Source organism: Rhamphochromis longiceps, linkage group LG2, assembly GCF_057381845.1.
Source record: "Rhamphochromis longiceps isolate RC_006_pf linkage group LG2, R_longiceps_female_GT1.1, whole genome shotgun sequence".
In the NCBI taxonomy this organism is placed as follows: Eukaryota; Metazoa; Chordata; class Actinopteri; order Cichliformes; family Cichlidae; genus Rhamphochromis; species Rhamphochromis longiceps.
The window spans coordinates 32,269,843-32,288,375 of NC_140558.1; the positions used below are offsets into that span (position 1 = coordinate 32,269,843).

The 18,533-nt window shown below is 43.4% G+C and overlaps 1 protein-coding gene across 1 annotated transcript in view; it reads right to left on the reverse strand.

Annotated features, from left to right (window-relative positions):
- Positions 1-18,513, reverse strand: part of col23a1b (collagen type XXIII alpha 1 chain b) — a 134,122-nt gene extending 115,609 nt beyond the window's left edge. Inside the window, exons 1-2 of the mRNA XM_085423644.1 lie at positions 17,846-18,513; positions 17,227-17,296 (exon numbers count right to left, since the gene is read on the reverse strand). Of these exons, the coding sequence (XP_085279770.1) occupies positions 17,227-17,296; positions 17,846-18,139 (364 nt within the window). The 5' untranslated portion in view covers positions 18,140-18,513. The remainder of the gene's footprint in view (positions 1-17,226; positions 17,297-17,845) is intronic.
- Between the last annotated feature and the right edge of the window lie 20 nt (positions 18,514-18,533).

Below are 18,533 nucleotides of genomic sequence, written 5' to 3' on the forward strand. Positions count from 1 at the left end.
CCATTTCAGCAGGTTGATGCAGTAATTCCTCAGTTTTTATATCTAATTTAAAAATCTGCTTAATGACTTTTCACAGTTACTGCTTCAACTAATCAATAATTATAATTTTTAATATAGAAAACCAAAATAAAATGCTTTGTCTATGAAAGAAGTTCAGGTACAGAATTTCACAAAGCAAAAAACAAGCAGAAGTAATGTTTGCCATTTTTCTTTCCAAAAGTTCCCAGCAGAGTTCCGAACTGATCCTAAGATTATTTTAAACAACTTTTTTGAGCTCTAATTTTTTTTATTATTAGTTATAAACTTTGGTGTCATTCGAGCAGTGACTGTCTATCCGTTTATTCAGTACAAAACAGCCCCACAAGCAGCAGGAGTCTCAGACTGTTTGGAAAGTGCTCAGCTATGAAGTATATTTTTCTTCTTCTTCTGGCAGGGCAAGTTCTCATTAGCATAACTCAAATATAGCATATACAGACTGAGAAAACATTGGATATACAAGATTTGCTGAATGATGTGTTGGCAGGATGAGAGAAAAAGGGAAATAAATTTGAAAAATGTCTTCATAAGCCTCTTAGGCTTTAAGTGTTGATGAACTGTTGATGTGTGAGCTTCCCCCTCAGCGGGGCATCTCCTTCCTATATCTGCTGTCTTTTTTTGGTCCTTTATGAATGCTTCAACAATGCCATCCACTCCCCACACCTGTCGAGGGTCACGACCCCCCCCCCCCCGATTCCTCTCATGATTGGCCTCCTCGGTCTCTGGACAAGCTGCCTTCATTTCAGACCTTTGTTTATCCATACATCCTACTGATGCATCTATTACCAGCCATCTCTGGTGATGATCTCCTTCTCATCTCCATGTCTGGATTGGTTCATCAGGGTGCTAACTTTACACCAGCTGTACATCATGCTCCTGCCTGCCGTCTGACAGTAGTAAGACACATGGTTACTGAAAGCCTAAATTTAAAACTGCTGCTCTGATGCCCAGAGCAAGTGGCTTCATTAAAAACTATCAGAGGAATTTCGAGAGGGCTACTTAGTGTGCTAATAGGATAACACCACAGTGTCTGGTGACACATGTGGGCTATAAGGGGCGAAAGAGAGACCATGTTCAAGGGATGTGTGGACACAAAATACCCTGGGGAGCAATAGAATGATAGTCGTAGAGAAAATGAGTGGAAAAAAGAGATGCTTGCTAAGACACTAAGGTCTGTTGGGGTCAGAGGATGGAGTAAGTGAATGGAAAAGAACAAACCCTGCTCTCTAAATAGTAAATGTGGATTAAAGTGAAAATCAAATCATCTTCAGTATTTGGTTTAAACTCGCCTGGGGCATCTACTGGTTGTGGTTTTTCTGCAAAGAACGGCACAATTTCATTCTGTACTTCCACAAATATTAAAAACATCTCTTTTTACAGATGACCATAACCTGTCATTATTTGCCTTTTCAACCCTATTAAGCAACCACAGACATTTTTGAATATTATCTTTCTATCTGCAGACGGACTGAGTAAGAAAGTGGCAGACGGGACGAGTCGGGGGAATGATGGAGAAAAGGCGAGGAAGCAGTAAAGAGAGAGGAAAGCTGGAAGGAGGAGTGGAAGGAAAGATCAAATCAGGTCAGATTATGGTTAACGGCACATTGAGGATCATGTTCAACAGCGGTCTTTGACTTTTACTGTCCCCCCCTTTTACACCCCTGTCACCAACTCAGGCAATGCAGCAAATGGCTTTGACATCTGTATTCCCACTTAGAGGACAGCGGAGCAGCAGAGAGGAGATGAGAGTAGAGGCGAAACAGAACAAAGGAGAGATTGGCAACGTAAAGCATAAAACAACAAAGCGAACAGGCAGGAGATCAGTTACAAAACAACCCCTTAATACAGCCAATGAGAATCCCAACTCTCCCCATCTGGTTGCAGGTGTGTGTGGAGTCAAGTTAATGTGCTGGCAAAATCATTACAACATTATACAGTTAAAGTCCTCTGCAGTGGAAACATCTTGACTGAATCATGACCAAAAAGGAAAGAAAAAAAAGTCCAAAGCAGCAATCAAATGACAACTGAGATCCTGTGGATTGAAAGTGACAGCAGTGGTTTGGCTAAATCTCACTCTGCCTCAGCCAGTCAAGCAAAGGGTTTGAAAAACCAACAAAAACCGAGGCTGAAGGAGGACTGACTCTTAAAGTGGGATTAGGCTCGAGATCGGTTTAACCCTCGATATAAAAGCATTAAAAAAAAGCTGTTAAAAGCATGAGAATGTGGTCAGAGCAGGAAGATTTTTGTAGAGACATGATGTTCAGTTATGTTAATTACAGCAGATACTGAAAACCAAAAGAGATTGGGTTTGTTTTTTTTATTAACTATCGAAGATAAAAACAAAAATTTAAAAAAAAAAATGGTGGTATACTGCAAAATGAAAACATCAAGTCCATAATTTTACATGCTGGGATATCAATGATTTACTGGAAATGCTTTGAGGTAAATTTTGTTATTAACTGGAAAATACGCTAACAGCTTGTCACTCTGTAAAACTGTCATGAAAACAGTCGGCCTCACGGTGGTAAACTAAGGCCTGAAACACTGAAAAACCAACACATTTAACACATCAGATTATTTTAGATTTCTCTCAACTCGGAAATACGATAATCTGACAATGACTTCTGGATATCTGACTTCCTGTTGCACATGTAAGCACAGTGAACACAGGGGTCGCACGTGTTTCTACAGGACTTTTAATCATTAGTTATTATAAATCTCTGGCGCTCATCCACAGCGTATATTTGCCCTGTCTCTCTCCCCTCACCCCCAACTGGTCGTGGCACATGGCTTTCCCTCCCTGAGCCTGGTTCTGCCGCTTTCTTCCTGTTTAAAGGGAGTTTCTCCTTCCTGCTGTCACTAGATGTTTGCTCAAAGGCAGTCATGTAATTGTTGGGGGTTTCTCTGTGTTATTGTAGGGTCTTTAGCATACAATACAAAACACCTTGAGGTGATTGTTGTTGTGATTTGGCACTATAAAAATAAAACTAAATTGAACTATATTCATGCTGTGTGTATTATTGTTGCCAAACTGCTGTTTGTGTTTAGCAGCTTATGAAGACTTTAGTTCTTCATCCTGTTATAGTGCATTCCCACAGGGGGCACCTTCTTCAAGCAACACACACACACACACACACACACAAAAACCCACCCATGAGCTACAAATTGTGTTCGGTCTGTATGTTTACCATTATCACTAACTTAGTTTGGTGTAATAGTGTGCTAACATCTGCAAATTTGCACTACACAGACAAAACAGCTGCACCAAATTTTGTGAAAAGACATCCAATAGTTGTTGAGACGTTTTACTCAAAGCCACAAACTTCTCGGCGGCATGAATAAAACTGGAAGATCACCAAAGTCATTAGGATCCAGCAGGTGATCCGACAGTTACTGAATAATTGTAGTCCGGTCCACACAGCTAAGATAGCACAAACACAATTCATGGGTTTTGGTTGCCTTTGCACTCTTCTGACAGCAATACACCATAATCTACGTCATGTCTTATGTTCCAGACATTTAAAATGATATTCTAGACATCTCCCATTCTTACTCAATTGAGGAGGCCCTGCTGTTCATTATAAACAGCCAGCTGCAGGTTCTTTTGTCGAGGGTGCAAGTTACTGAAGCTTTCCCTGGAGCTGTCTGCAGTGTGTGAGCATGCCTCCATAGGCAGAGGTAGAGACATACTATGCACACATGGGCTGCACTTGAAGACACCCCCCCACCAAAAAAAGCACCTAATTGGAGACAGGAACATCAGCATACCTTAAGTGTGCACATATGTACGTTTATGTCAGCGTGTGTAAGAGACGTGAATGAAAAACAATGAAGACTTTTTAAAAATTCACTTTGAAGAAGAACCCTGCTCAGCCTGTCTGCCCAATGTCCCTTTGGTGTTACTGCAACACCATACCACAAAGCACAAAAGTGACACCGCAGTACACAAGACTAAAGAGCCCAATACCACATGTACAATCACAACCAGGAGGAGAGAAGGGCATCGTGTGGGTCTCCAGCATGAAGGATTTTTTTGTGAATTCAAACATATAAAATATCAGAATTAGCTGAAGAGGAGATCGAGGGACAAACGATGGCTGGGATGAGGGGAAAGGGAACAAATGATAGTTTCACTTCATGTCCCTCAAGGGAAAAATAGGAAAACTGGGATTGGGAGAGACGGCATTCTCCTGCTTCTTTCTATGGCTCCTGCTTGATGGTTAATGCCTCTTTGTTTTGTCACTGTGTTTTTGAGTGTGTCCTGGAGTAGAGTAGAGCTGAAAATCCATCAAGGGTTTGTTAGATCGTATCCAAAATCTACGTGTTTCCATCAAACGCACATATGGCAACATGGCTTTGCGTGTATGTGTATCTGTTTTTATTGGCACGTAAGCCCTGCCTTTGTGTACATATCCATATACCTGTGCATGTGGGCCCCTGCGTCGAAACATATTTGTTTGCTCTCTGGAACCAGGTTCAATGTTCTCCTCGGGGGCCCTTTTGTTTCATGTCATGAGGATCCAAAAACAGTTTGGCTAACTCAATTCAGCTCCAACTTCAACATCAACCATAGCCGAGTCCAGTAACTGTGCCAGAGGCAGGATACTGGACTGAGGGGGCCAGGTCAGTGTGTGGGAGACTGAGTGAATGATGACTGATGGTTGGCAGACCCACATAACCCAACAGACAGAAAGACTGACAGATAGATGCATGGACAACTTCAGGACCAAATGCCAAGTCATCCGATCTGTTTTGTTAGGAAAGGCTCCCTTGACCACCCTCAAGCAGCCTGATCAGATCCGTCGTGGAACCCTGACAGCCCTCCAAGTTCTTCCTCTCCTCCTCCTTCACCCCTCCACCCTATAGAGACAAACAACCCTTATCTTCATCCGTCTTCTTGCATGGATGTCTGCACAGTAAAGGTGGTAGATTCAGGCCAAAAGCTGAGAGGTGATTGGCTTCAAGTCTCCTTTACATGTCTTTTAGGTGTTTTGAACTGTGAGCTCCACTTCTAACTAAAATCTCAGCGCTAAGAAGAACTTATAGGGACCAGCTCCCTCCTGGTAAAACAAAACAAGTAATGTTTAAATTAGACCTGGCTTCCTTTAAACTCTTTACTCCATGAAAGTCTGCGGGAGTAACACTTGAAGCTCTTCTCTGAACTGAGCAGTTTCTGTCACATTTCAGGCCTCCTTATAGAACAGAATGTCTGGGTGTACATCAGACGTCATTAAGGGTGGTCTCTGTGTAGCTACCTTTGGAAACTATTCTAATGGTTGTCAAACCACAGCTTTGATACATACTAAGGTGACAAAACTCATTTATGTCACTTAGGGTACTGGGGAGGTTGTCAAATGTTGTCTTTATGGGGAAAAGAGTTCAGATATAGATTTCACATACAATTTTGTGATATCTGTTATATTTATGCATTTTTCAGACATTCATCTGTCAGAAACTTTAAACATTTACAAACATGTTATAACTGTAGTTTCTTCTCCCCTAATTTAAACACTCCCCCCACCCAGAGCCATGGTGAGAGAGGTTTGCAGGGGTGCTGATGATGGCGTTTAGCTCCCAGAGATAACACCGGGTGTTTTTAGTGGAGGTAGATTAAAAGGTGGAGGAGTGACCGAGCATCCTGTTTGCCCTTGTTTAGGTTTTGAAGCTTACTGAAGGAGAGATTGTGGGGCGCCACTGTTACTAAAAGGTGAAGAGGTTGCAAGGTTAGAGGCTAAGGATTATTACTGGACGCAAGATCCCGGATAAACTAAACCCCTGATGTGTGCCGGGGCCAGCAGCGAATTTCGATAACTGAACCTAAGACTGTGTTCAGTTCAATTTAGGTTATTAGATCCCCAAAGTCTGGCTTCTATTAATATTAAAAGATAAGATCTTGGTGTGGCGTGTGATCTGTGTGAAGAGCCTGTCAGCGGCACAGACTATTTACAGATATGGGCCCAGTTAAAATGACAGGACGGACGCAGGGCCAAAATAGAAGTGAGCTGGCAACAACAGCTGTCTTTGTGTCTCAATGTGCTAAATATACGTGACAATTATTCCAAGACAGCATACAATGACAGGTTTCACATTTCCCCGTTTTCTAACTTTCCTCCTCCGTTAAGTATAAACTCTTCTTTCTTTTTTTTTTTCAAAGAAATTCAACCTCTCTCTCCTGATGAATGGCACAATCCACAATGGCTCCACTCGGTGACACTAAATCAGGTTAAAAAAGATAACAAGCACAGATGTTTGTAAGATTTTTTTTTTCTTTTTACTCTGTCCTAATCCCGTTAGACACAAATACACATAAATTCAGTGAAAAACCTGACATGTCCCGGTGGAGAGGCCTTATTTTGAAATGTTAGGCCTACTGTCATGTCTAGGCCATGACCCAGGGGAAAACATGAAAGGCAATCGGCCAGTTTGGAGAGGCCAGCATTAATGAAGTAGTCAAAGAGCAGGGGAGAAACAAGAGGAAAGACACAGCATTACATGCTAAAGGCTGACCCCACTTTACTGAGGTCCTGCAGAGAGGAGGCAGATGGGGAAGAGGCAGTAAAGTGAAGAACAGGAGGAGAGACACCACAAAGGAAACTCCCAACATGAGGATAATGTTTGAAAAATACAGATAATAGATGGAGTATTATGCTGAAATATTCCTGGGAGGGAACCGGGGAGCGAAAAAGATGAGGTGAAGTAGGAAAAACAAAGATGTTAGGAGGTGAAATAGTCAGACGTGGAGAAAATGGGGAGAAACGGGGCAGCGGGGAGGCTTGCATCTGTGCCCCATTCAGACTTTATCTGTTTGTATGGAGAGCACATAAAACTTTGACACCCTCCTACCCCCAGCATGTCCTGCAGCCAGTCACCCTCCCTCTGCGTTTTTCTGCACGTGGACTATTCCTCTCTCTCTCACACATACACACAAACAAGCATTCAGAGGTGCACTGAGGAAAAAACCTTGCACAGGAAAGACAAGCATCAGTGCACAATAGAGGAGGACACAGAGACAGACTGAATGAATGTTAACGCAGTTTAAAGGGTCGGGCAAGATGACGGGCTGTCCAGCTGATCTGCCACGTGAGAGACGCTCGTCAGGTCTGTCTGATTTGATCAAACCTGTTGCTCCGAATAAATAAATGAGAGCTCCATGGCGCCAGGAAATCTGTCTCCAAGAAACCAGCTTGTTAAAAAGAGTCAGTCACATTCCTGTTTCCCGAATGAGCCAGGTACACTAGTTGTTCAAAACTTGGGTCTGACAAAAGAAAAATAGAATAGCATTGGGGTTTTCTGGAAATTACAGTAGGTTGGCTCTTCACAGGAGAATGACAGCACCAAAAATGGTATTGTGTTTTTTTTCTATTCATACAACCTCAAGAGAAAGCAACCAGAAAAGGAAAATAGGGTGCTTGGCTGTGAGTGCATCTTAAGGCTTCCACCAGCAAGGTGAAACAGATTTGGATGAGTTAACAGGCAGACAAGGCCTCACTAACAAGCGACAGATCAGAGCTCGCTACGGCAGCCGACTAAACGCGATTTAGAAACTGAAAATGTGTCAGAGGTGTGACTTTAGAGCACAGCAGCTGTACCTGCAGTCAGCTGGTTTTCACTGGTTAGGCTTGTATTAGCTTTCATCAGAACCATTTTTAAAAATCTAATAAATTCCACTGTTCTTCTGTAAAAACACACACCCAGACAAAACCCCACAAGCTAGAAATCCTACCTCCCATCTCCAGCCTCATACCATAACATCTTAATTTTCCTCGCTCATTTGAACAACCGCAGTTTTTTCTCATCTGTGCCAGCTTTTTTTCTTTTTTCCCCTCCTCCCCCTTCTTAGACAATAACACCGCATGTCAAGCCAATTCTTCCAATTAAAAGTACACTAGAGAATCGCTTTTCGCTGGTGGTTTGGCTCCGACGCTCAGCGCGTTTTATGATGAGCGGCTTGAATTGGGTCAGATCTCCTTACTGGCTCATTGCGCGTTATAAACAAAAGATCCAGTTTGAGCGGTTATAGATGTGTATACATTCGCTTTTGGTTTAAAAACAGCCGATCTGTGCTCCGAGTGTAAAAGGAATCATATGTAGCTCCAGGCAGGGCAGGCAATGCTGCATGCCAAGAGAGTGTTGCAGTAACACCATATTTGCTAATTGGTAAAGGACAGAGAGCAATTTAAAGTGACAGAAAGACTTTGGTTTCATTTGTCTACTTCACATCTTAAATCCCATTCATGGGAATCACATTGCACACATTAGTCTCTCTGGCGCTTCCTCGGGCCGCTGTCTCGTTCTCCCCGTTCTCTCCACTCATCCCAGTCTTTGTCCTTGTTCCAGATCACACATCAGAACCACATGAAAGCGAGAAAACACTCAGAGTAAATAAACAGAACTAAAGTGGAGACTGCTCAGTCCCTAGTGTGAATCCCCGGCTTTAAGGAGTATCAGCAGCAAGCAAAAGAGTGACAGTGAAAAAAACAAACAAACTTGAGCATGCATCTGTGCTGTTTTGTGGTTCTATGTTTAAATGGGTTGCGAGCCTCTTCCTATTGATGTGCATTGATGCTGCAACCCTAGAAACAAAATACTGTGAGACAAAAATGAGCAAACAGGCTGATTGGATCCTTTTTACATACATCCGATGCTCCGTCTGTGTAAACACTATGTGGGAAGAAGAGCGGCATTTGCATGCTAAATACTGAGAGGGAAAAGTAGGAAAAGCAAGTAAGAGAAACAAAATTTGGATGCAGGCAGGGAGAAAATGAGAGGAAAGAGATGGTAGACCTGATAGATTGTCCACATGTTCAAGTCAGATATTCCATGTGTAACCCAAGCTGACTGGACATCTGTGATATACTCTCCTGGCTCCCAAAATGCACTCAGGACTCGTTTATGATTCCTGAGTGGAACAGCAAATATGCAGATAAGAAGTCCCTGCAGAGGCTGGCAATGGAGATGGGCTGTCGGGTGGTATGCAGAAATGTGGGGAACACACACGCAAGGTGAGCCCACACATATAGACACGCGCACAAAACAAGCATACGCTCGCACACAAGCTTGCTCAGTATGTAAAAAACAGATGGAACGCTGATAAAAAGTTTCAACATGTGCAATATATTGTGCTATTCCAAGTTTCTCCATTTCCTCCTTCCTCGCCCCCTCCCACCCCACCTCCACCTGTGCCTCCATCCGGAACAAGCAGTTAGAGAGTGAGCAGCAGCAGCAACAGCATTCTTGATACAAATCAAGTGTTTTGATTTAATAGCAGCAAATCAAGTGTGTGTGTGTGTGTGTGTGTGTGTGTGTGTTTGTGTGCACATAAACACATGTTTAGCTCCAATTATCACATTGCTTCACCCTGAGGCCTGCTGGAAAAACATTCACCCAAAATCGGTGACCCCCACGTACAGACATACAGCTTGAACACGCACAGGCTTCTGCCCAAGCTTGGCTGGCGATCAGATCTATTTACGGGGTCATTTTTGGTACGCCGGGTTGGCGTACGACTGCGCGCGAAATCCTCAAATCAGTGAAGAGAAACCTCAGAGAGATAAATGACTCGATCGGCGGGACAGGCCATTTCACATAGAGTGATGCTGATCGTTTAACTGCAGCCACTGAGGCTTAGTCTTAAGCCCTGCATTTGTTACATATGGTTGTAAACATGAGAGCAGAATGACTGCGAGTTTTGCTTGGCTAACTTTTGCCATTATTTTTTTTTTCAACCAACCCTAAAAAATAAAACCCCAGCTCGTATTGTTCATCTTATTAGAAATGCAATCATTCAGTCAGCAGATTATAGCCTTTAACAGCTACTGCTCCTCTTCACCAGTAGCTATAATACAAGACAACCTTGGCCTGTACCTTCAGGGACTCCCCACTTTTCCCGTGAAAGTCCCCCTGCATCTCCTCATCGTCTGTTTACAGCATGTGTGATAACAAGCTCCATTCCCCCGCCTCACTTCTGGCTGAACTCTGGGTTAATGTATACACTGACTGACCCACTGTGGATGTACAGCAGCCTCAGACCAACCAGATCGTGAGCTAAATATAAACTCCTGAAATCATAAATATTGAGCAGAATGATGGGGGAGGGGCTGCACGTAGGAAACAGAGACATGGGGAGGGATGTGGGGAAATAACAGACAGAAGGACATATTTGGAGAGGTCAAACGGAGAGAAAGAGCGAGAGCAGACCTGAGACAAGTAAATAAACCGCTGCTCAAAGTGGGGGTGTTAAGTTGTTGAGAGCTATACTGCACTCCCTGCTATGACAGAATAACATGCACCAGTGGTGCCGAGGGCCCGTTCAAAGGTTTCAAGCCCAGTTTTATGAGCTCAGCTCATTAAAGAGGTGCCGGGAGAGTGGCGAGTCCATCCAGGGGCTTTTACACTGAGCAGGAGCACGTTTGCCACAGCGAGACCATCTGGATCACCAGTGCTCTTCTTCACATCTCCAACAGCCATTCTGTGACTCCCAAAGAGAGATATACCCTGACTGTTATTACCAGTCTGCATCTGGAAGGATAAACAGTATCCTCTGCACCATCCCTGCATATCTGCTTGTCTGGGTTCATGTCCAGAGATGCTAACTGCCCAATAAATCCAGGTGTGTTTGCACGGGTGTCGTCCCGCAGCTGGGGTCAGCCTTGTTACATTCCTGACAGATTAACTGAGCTGTAAAAATGCAGAAGGGCTGATATGGGATATTCATTTCTGTCGATCTTTATTCTTTAATAGAGGATAAGAGTGACACTATCATTCCAATGAAAACACACTTCAAAAGACATCACCATGAGGTGTTTCGGATCTTTGTGAATACAGAGAAATAATTAACACAAATCAATTAAATTAATATAAAACAGGTTCATACTATAACACAGAAAGGGGCTGTTTTCATCATCACGGTGCTGTCAGCCAGCAGGAGCCCACATGGTGGTGTTAAAGAGTTTTTTTGCTCCCCCATTAAAAGGCTATTCACCTTGTCACCTGCCACTTGTGATAATTAAAGAAAACACGATAATAGTTTCCACATTTGGCACTGCGTGTCTGCTCTGCACCACTCTGCAAGTTCCTGCAACTGCTAATTGCAAAGCCATACTTGCTTGTCCTGAAAATATGGACTCCCTGAAGAAAAATGTATTTTTTTCCCATTACTGATTATTATGAAAGAAAATATGAGACAAAATGTCCCAAACACATCTTAAAATACCAGAATATCTAATATAGATAAACTAGAAATACTCAATAGCTATAATAAGTGCTGTTTTCCATTTAAAGTAATCTTCTAAAGGCCATCTGCTGAGTTTCCAGCCAAAGAAACACCATGGATACTTCTGTGGTGATGCTCCTAAATCAATCCAGGGCTAAAGAAATGAATTACATCCCTGTGGTTTAACACAACATTTGATGCTTTTGATGCACGCTGGTCTGCTGCAAACAATGGCTGTTTTCAAATCATGCCCATCAGACAAAGCATTACTGTGTGAAAAGCAGCACATCAGATGTTCTTCAAAGTCTAGCTGTACTTTGATGCCATGTGCATTTGAAATGATTGATATTTTACTCTATATTCCCCACGGAATTGCTTTACTTAAACATCTTTTAACATCAAGTTAAAGCAATTTTAAAATAGCTTGTTGATTCAGTTCACAATGTACAATAAACCTCAAAAATGCAGAATTTTATTTTTAATTCAGTGTCCATCTGTGGTAAAAACAAACATCTAATTTATGTTTGTGTCGGGGTTGTGTTCAAAACTGATTCTTTTATTTAATGCCCTCGCACCACTGCTTTGCCGCGCTTGAGAAACCGCTCTCAGCTCTCTTACTTGTCTAGAAAAACACATAAATATAAACATGTCCTTAAATAGCTGTTGCTCATTAGCCGGCTCCAGCTATTTATTGGGCTGACAACATTCAAAACAGGTGATATTCCCCCTACTAGCCAAGAGGTGACGATGCTTAAATATGTACACATGGATGAAAAGTTCTTTAAATAAGCCAGAATCTGTGCTTCCTCCTTTAACTGCTTCATATCATTTCCTGCTTTTAATGGCCTCGGTCAATTCTGACAGATAATATGATAACATGCCAGCAGATAATTGCATCCAGAAACCTTTATTGTGAATCGGGACTACGATCCCAGGGCGGATCGCTGCGTTCAGACAGTTCTTCGTTCTCCTGGGGTCCGCGTGGGCCTTGCCGCCTGGCCGGCCTGTGTCCAGCCAGGAAGAATGTTGGCCCCGCTCTTAAACGTTGTGGTTTCACAAAGCTAACTTTAATAAAAAGAGCTGCTGAGAGACAGAGAGGGGAGACGTGTGGACGTTTTCTCTGTGGTTATGTAGTGCAAGTGTGTGTTTGCGTGTGTGTGTGTGTGTGCTAATCAATGGTCAGGAGGGCTGATACATGGATAAAAATGTCCACACCTGGAGTGGATTCCACCAGCTGTGCTTCAGTTCATCCTCAGTCTGACTTTAATGCAAATGCTTTGGTGAACATGAACACATGAACATCTCATATAGAGACGAGTTGTCTCTTCACTTCACTGACACCATCCTGGTTTAGCCACATAACAGATGAAGCACTGGCACTCACCCTGGCTTACCAAGATCGCTGTAACAAGATCATAAAAGACCAAAAGTTATGTAAAGAAGACGTAAACTGAGAGTTCTCAAACTGTACTTTTGTAAAACACACACATTCAACTGTGGGAATAATACATTTACCTCATGACTTCCTTCTTGCATTGCTGATTGGAGTCGGCCACACAGCACCAGACTTCACACAGCTTCCCTTTAAAAAAGGTTTCCTACAAGTTTTTCACATGTGCAAAAGTCCTCCCTGTAACCCGTTACAATGTATAAATTCAGCAATTTCCCCTTGTAACTTTTAACGGTGCAGCCCATTTCACTAAATTACTTGTTTGACAGTGGCTACCAGTTAAAGGGCTTTGATCTAGAAACACCTCTTGAACTCAATCGCTGCACTCAGCGCATGACTTCAGCAATGCAGACGTAGCCATCGCCAAAGTAAATATCTCCAGCTATCTAAGAAGCAGCATTCCCCTTTCCTCCTACAAATAAACTGAGAACACTTAAGCCTTCCAAGATCATCTTCCAAATAAGAAAAAATTAAGATACATCACTTATTTTTATTCCTCCTCTTAACGACACGTCAGCCGAAGCAAAAAAGTAACTTGAGGACGAAATGCTGTGGAGCTGCTGTCCATATGAAAATGATGTCTGTAGTCTTTTGGGATGTAGTCCTAAATGCAAAGCAGGCTGTCGGACAGCACAGGAGGGAAGAGGGAAACATTCTACTTCCTTTCAAATAAAAGACCACCACACAGCGGTGTCTTACTGAAATATTATTTTCAAATAATTACATTCAATAAATAGCTTACTGTAAATCGATTTAGCTCGTATGTTCACCTCATGAAGAAGTACAGTGTGTGAAGTAAAACGGGTGCAAAGAGAAAAAAATAGGTCAGCTGGATGTAGAACATATTTTTATTCTGCACTACAACTTTGCCTGGATCAGAAGAAGATTTATGCTGGAAAAAAGACGCTGCGGTCCAACTGATATCTGCAAGTATGAGTATGCGTGCACAGACACTTAACTCCGTGTGCCAGCAGGACAGAGATGATTTTGTCTCCTGAAAATTGTCAATTTTACCCCTCTCCCCTGTGGCATCAGGTTATTACTTGTTGCCACAGGGGAGAGGATATTGATGCCATATGATACCTAAAGCAATGTATTCAGTCACCTCAAGACATAATAAACCGTGTACCTGCAGACATCAAAATAAACACAAGTACTAGAAATACACGGGTGCAAGTACAAACATGAAGTCAAAGGACTCACAATCGTGCACAAAGAGCTGGTTATGTGCTCTGGTCCAGCATTTCAATGCCGTCCCAGCCCAAAGCTACAGTGTAACAAATCTAAAACATGGCGTACAAAAACAAAATTTCCTGCTGTTATTGTTTTAAAGTGGTAATAAATTAAACTTATATGTGTTCTTCTGTGGCAATACATTGCATAGGTAGCAGCAAGCTTCCTGTCTGATTTATTATGGCTTTTAAACAAAATGCAGCCTGAAGGGAGGGGTGATTGCTGGCCCCGCTTTGGGTCTCCATCTCCCAAAAGACTTTTCTCCACCCCCGCCTCCAGGTGGTAGAGCACGATGCTGGGCAATGAGTGCATTCAGCTGCCCTTAAGTGAGAGTGAGAGGCCGATCCCATGCCGGGATGTTTAACGCCAACAGACTCCTGGAGGGTTTCACACAAGAAGTAGTGCATTTCTCAAGCGATTAAACATCACCCTGCTGCAGAAGGCGTCAAGAGTATATATATGTAGGACTTCTGTTGGTATCGGCACATGTTAAATACATCAACGTGAGAATGCTATGCACAAACACTCGAATATAGGGGGCCCAGTGCTCCCATTTAGTGTGCTAATGACCTCTTCTTATCTCATGGAATCTAATCTGACTGCACAACCAGGGGTTTGACCTCGTGGCATCACATACAAGAACACCACAGACTCTCACAGATGCATTAGGCACACTGAAGGCGCTCAGTCCTCACGTATAGCAGAAAACAAGCATAGCACACATAAAACAACATATTTTTAACACCCATTCATTCAGCAGAGCCATCGCTGGTTGCTGACTCAGGTTTATTTATAGTCATTTTCAGGCTGGTACTCGCCAAAGTGCTGGCAGACTTTGTGCCCCCTACTAAGTATCAGACCTGTTAAACAGCTTTTAAGTGCAATTTGCTTAGATGACAATACACTCCTTCCTCGCAGGACACATGCTGTCCCCACATGATTCGAATTAGTCGGGGCACCTTAGAGGTGTTGTGCTCATGTGTAAGTAATGAACGCCTGTGTACGCGAATGTTTGTGTACGTCTGTGTGCATGTGCTGCTTGAGTGTGCGTTGAGGGTGTAGGCGGGTGTTAATTGCAAACACCTGAAGCTCGTAAGCAGAGCTGCATTTAGTGACAGTTTGACTTAACAACGGCTGGCCGTGCTGTATCTGTGAGCACACAGAGGAGGCCCAGTGCTGCTGCCTTTAGGAGGACGCTGGAGGTAAATGTCCCTGAAGTGAAAGCCTGAGGGACATTACCATTTACGGTTAGTGGGTCTGCTGGCCTTCACAATACTTTACTACTTTTTTTTTTCCATTAGAGGAACATCTTTCAACTAAAAAGTGTCAACCAAGAGTTCTGCATCATTCTTTCCAACGCTGCTGCAGAGCTGCTGCCCCCTGTTGGGCTCCTGGCCTCATGCTTAGTGAAAGGTGAGCACCCTGATGTGGAGGGCATGGGCACGGACTTAATGGCAGAAATGCCACTCATGCAGTGTGGTAGTTTGTGTCTCACACGCATACAAGCAGAAATACCTTGGCCTGTGATCCTGTTGGTAAGAGAATCAAATTTCAAGCGGTGAGAGTTGGAACCAAAGGGGAGAAGATGGTCTTATCTTACAGTGTCGCGTTGAGAGAGAGAGGAGCCCCCCCGCCCTTCCCGTCGGCCCCTCAAAGGCTCTGAGACGAACTCAGACTTGCACGACACACGCAGCATAGGACCACGTGTGACCACGACATGAAGCCCAAACCCTCGTCCAAGGACGCAAACAAATACGCGATACTTTTCATAAAAACGTGCAAAAAGAAGAAGAAAATAAAGCATTTATTTTCTGGAAATCCCTCCTTAGAAATAAACACATTTTTATAGAGAAATGTTAACAAGTCTGTGTTGAGCAATCAAATCGCTGAGACGTGGAAAAAAATAGATGTCCACAAGCATTCTATTGCATCAAAGCTGCAATAAACAAAAAAGCCTTTTGTTTCGACAAAAACAAACCACCACATCTAGAGAGGACTTTAAATAGACTCCTGAAGAGCTGTTATGGATCGTATCAGTGCCAAAACCACTCGATTACGCAGCGGTTTACGAGATTTATAGGAAAATGAGGGGCAACGTGTGACACAATAATAAGATCTAATGGAGTAAAAACATCTCGTCTGCATTTCTGTGTGTGCTGCATATCTCTTATTTAAAAGTGCTTGGAGTGGAACTGCATTCAATAAATTTATAAATAATAAACCTAAAACCTAAATTAGCAGTATTAGTATCTCCTCTAACCCAGCAGGCAGCACCAACAAGCTTTTCTCAGCAGAGCACGCTTCTGGATGGAAAGCACAAAGTGTTGAAAGCGGGCCAGAAATTCCACTTGTGAATGCTTTCACCTGTTCTTATTGTTGCACAGCTATTCACACCCAGAAACACTGAGAAAGAAAAGAACAACAACAACAAAAAGAAGAACCATGCAAGGCAGTTTCCCAAATCTGCAATAAGCACCTTGAAAACTCTACTTCTGGCTTTACCTCTTTACACAAGAAAGCAAGAAAAGAAAGTGTGTCCAAGCAGGAACTGTGGCCAGATTCCACTTGAGTTTAAAAAAAAAGAAAAACAAAAAAACAAAACTGGAATGTCATGAATGCCAACTTCAACACACTCACACATCCTGTTGCTGCTAGCCAAAAGATTTCTGTCAATAAAGAACAGTTTCCCCTTTAAAAGCTCAGCCCAAATGCTCCGTGTAAACCAGCACTGAGCAGCAGCGTACTCCAGCTGATGTTTATGCATCACTCTTGGCACGCAAGTTGCGCCAAACTGCAGTGTAATTAGAAATCAAAGAAATACCTTATATCTTTCTTTAATTCAGAGGGATACTGGGGGAGTGTGTGTGTGTGTGTGTGTGTGTGTGTGTGTGTGTGTGTGTGTGTGTGTGTGTGTGTGTATCATGATGTGGATCACACCCTGTTCCCCACACCAGGAACTATCACTGGCCCTGTAATGAACACCACACGCCAAACGTGGCCAATCTTGGCACAGGACTGCTCCATCTATTAAAGTGGCATAAGGCCGAAAGGCTCAGGGATGGACATCCCAGTCCCACTGATCTGCTGAGTGTTGAGCTCTGCGGGCCCTACCCCAGGCTTTAGGGGGCTGTAACCCTCCACATGCGCACACACATACACACAGACATAGAGTCCGAGGGGGGCTGCCAAAAGCTTTTGCGAGCTCAGTCGTTAACGTTTACCTGAGAGTGGAGGGTTTTAGTGTTTTGCTTATGTGTTTTGGTAGGTGGCATTTAAGGTACAGACACACAGGTACCTGGAGGACAGGAGCACTCTTGGCCAACATCCCTCGCTGGCCGCACTTTTGGCGTCAGAGCCACCACTTTCTGCAAAGAAAGAGCAAATTCCAGTACGTTATAAACATGCATGAATGCACTCAGTTGCAAAATAGTACCGTTACACTAACTCTAACAGTTCCTTGAGAATGAGATTTCAGTTTAATTTAAATGGGAATAAATTGGGATTAAGAGAACAAAATAATGTTCTCAAGATATCTAAGTAACAGTTATGAGATCATGATCTTTCTGCTATTATATGCAGCTCCAAATGAGAAGAGTTTGCTTAATTTCTTTTCCATGTGATAACATTTTAGTTTGGTGTCTATCATCAACGGTTATGTCACCCCAACCGCAACCGCAAACTAATTGGCCAGCTGCATGTTGCCTTTCAATTCCTAACACTGTGCATTAACTGATTTTGGGGTGGTGGTGGGGAGGCAATTAGGGTACAACTGCCAACGATTGCCAAGTCTGCCTGCGCACACTACACATGTTCTGCGTTATTGCGCAAAGTTTGGGCACGGGGAGCAGACATCCACACGCATAGCACATGTATTTATCAACGACAATCACTGCGTATCCACAACAGACATGTACCTCTTCCACGAGCTTTCCTATTGGGGTGCTCAACTCTGACAGTAGGGTCCCATCCTCGTTTACGAACGCCCTTTTCGGGTGTTGGAAGATAGACGCCTTGTCCAACTCCATCTGCAGTCGGTTCTCCAGCTGATAGGTCTTCAAGCTCATCAGAAGACACACGGTGATGGAGCTCATCGACATCAGCAAGCACAGAGCGATGGGGAAACCTGGCACCCATCGCTGGCTCCGGGACTTGGGGGTACACTGGCACACCGGCTTACTTTCTCCGATAGAGTCGCCGACCGTATCCATGGTGCGATCCTACTTCTAAGTCCTCTTGCTGAACAGAAATGGCCAAAATACTTTGTTGTATTTGGCGTTGTTAAAATATAAACCGTATTCAGGCTCCTAGTTCGAACTTAACGCACTCACTTACACTCCGCCACAGCGCAGTGCGCTCGGGGTTCAAAGCGCTGACTGAAATTAGTCCTGGAATAAGAGGCAGCAGCGGCGCGCACCGGGTTTGCACCAGATGGGAGTAATCTGGATGCCGCAGAAGACGCGCCTCCAGACTTCCAGGACGTTTTCTGTTGAGTATCCTACATGCACGTGCAAGTGCAACTGCCCACCTAAAAGTTGCACATTCAACTAGTCGAGATGCGCCCGCCCTGAAGACCACGTGGGAGGCTTTAGATTGACAGCTGTA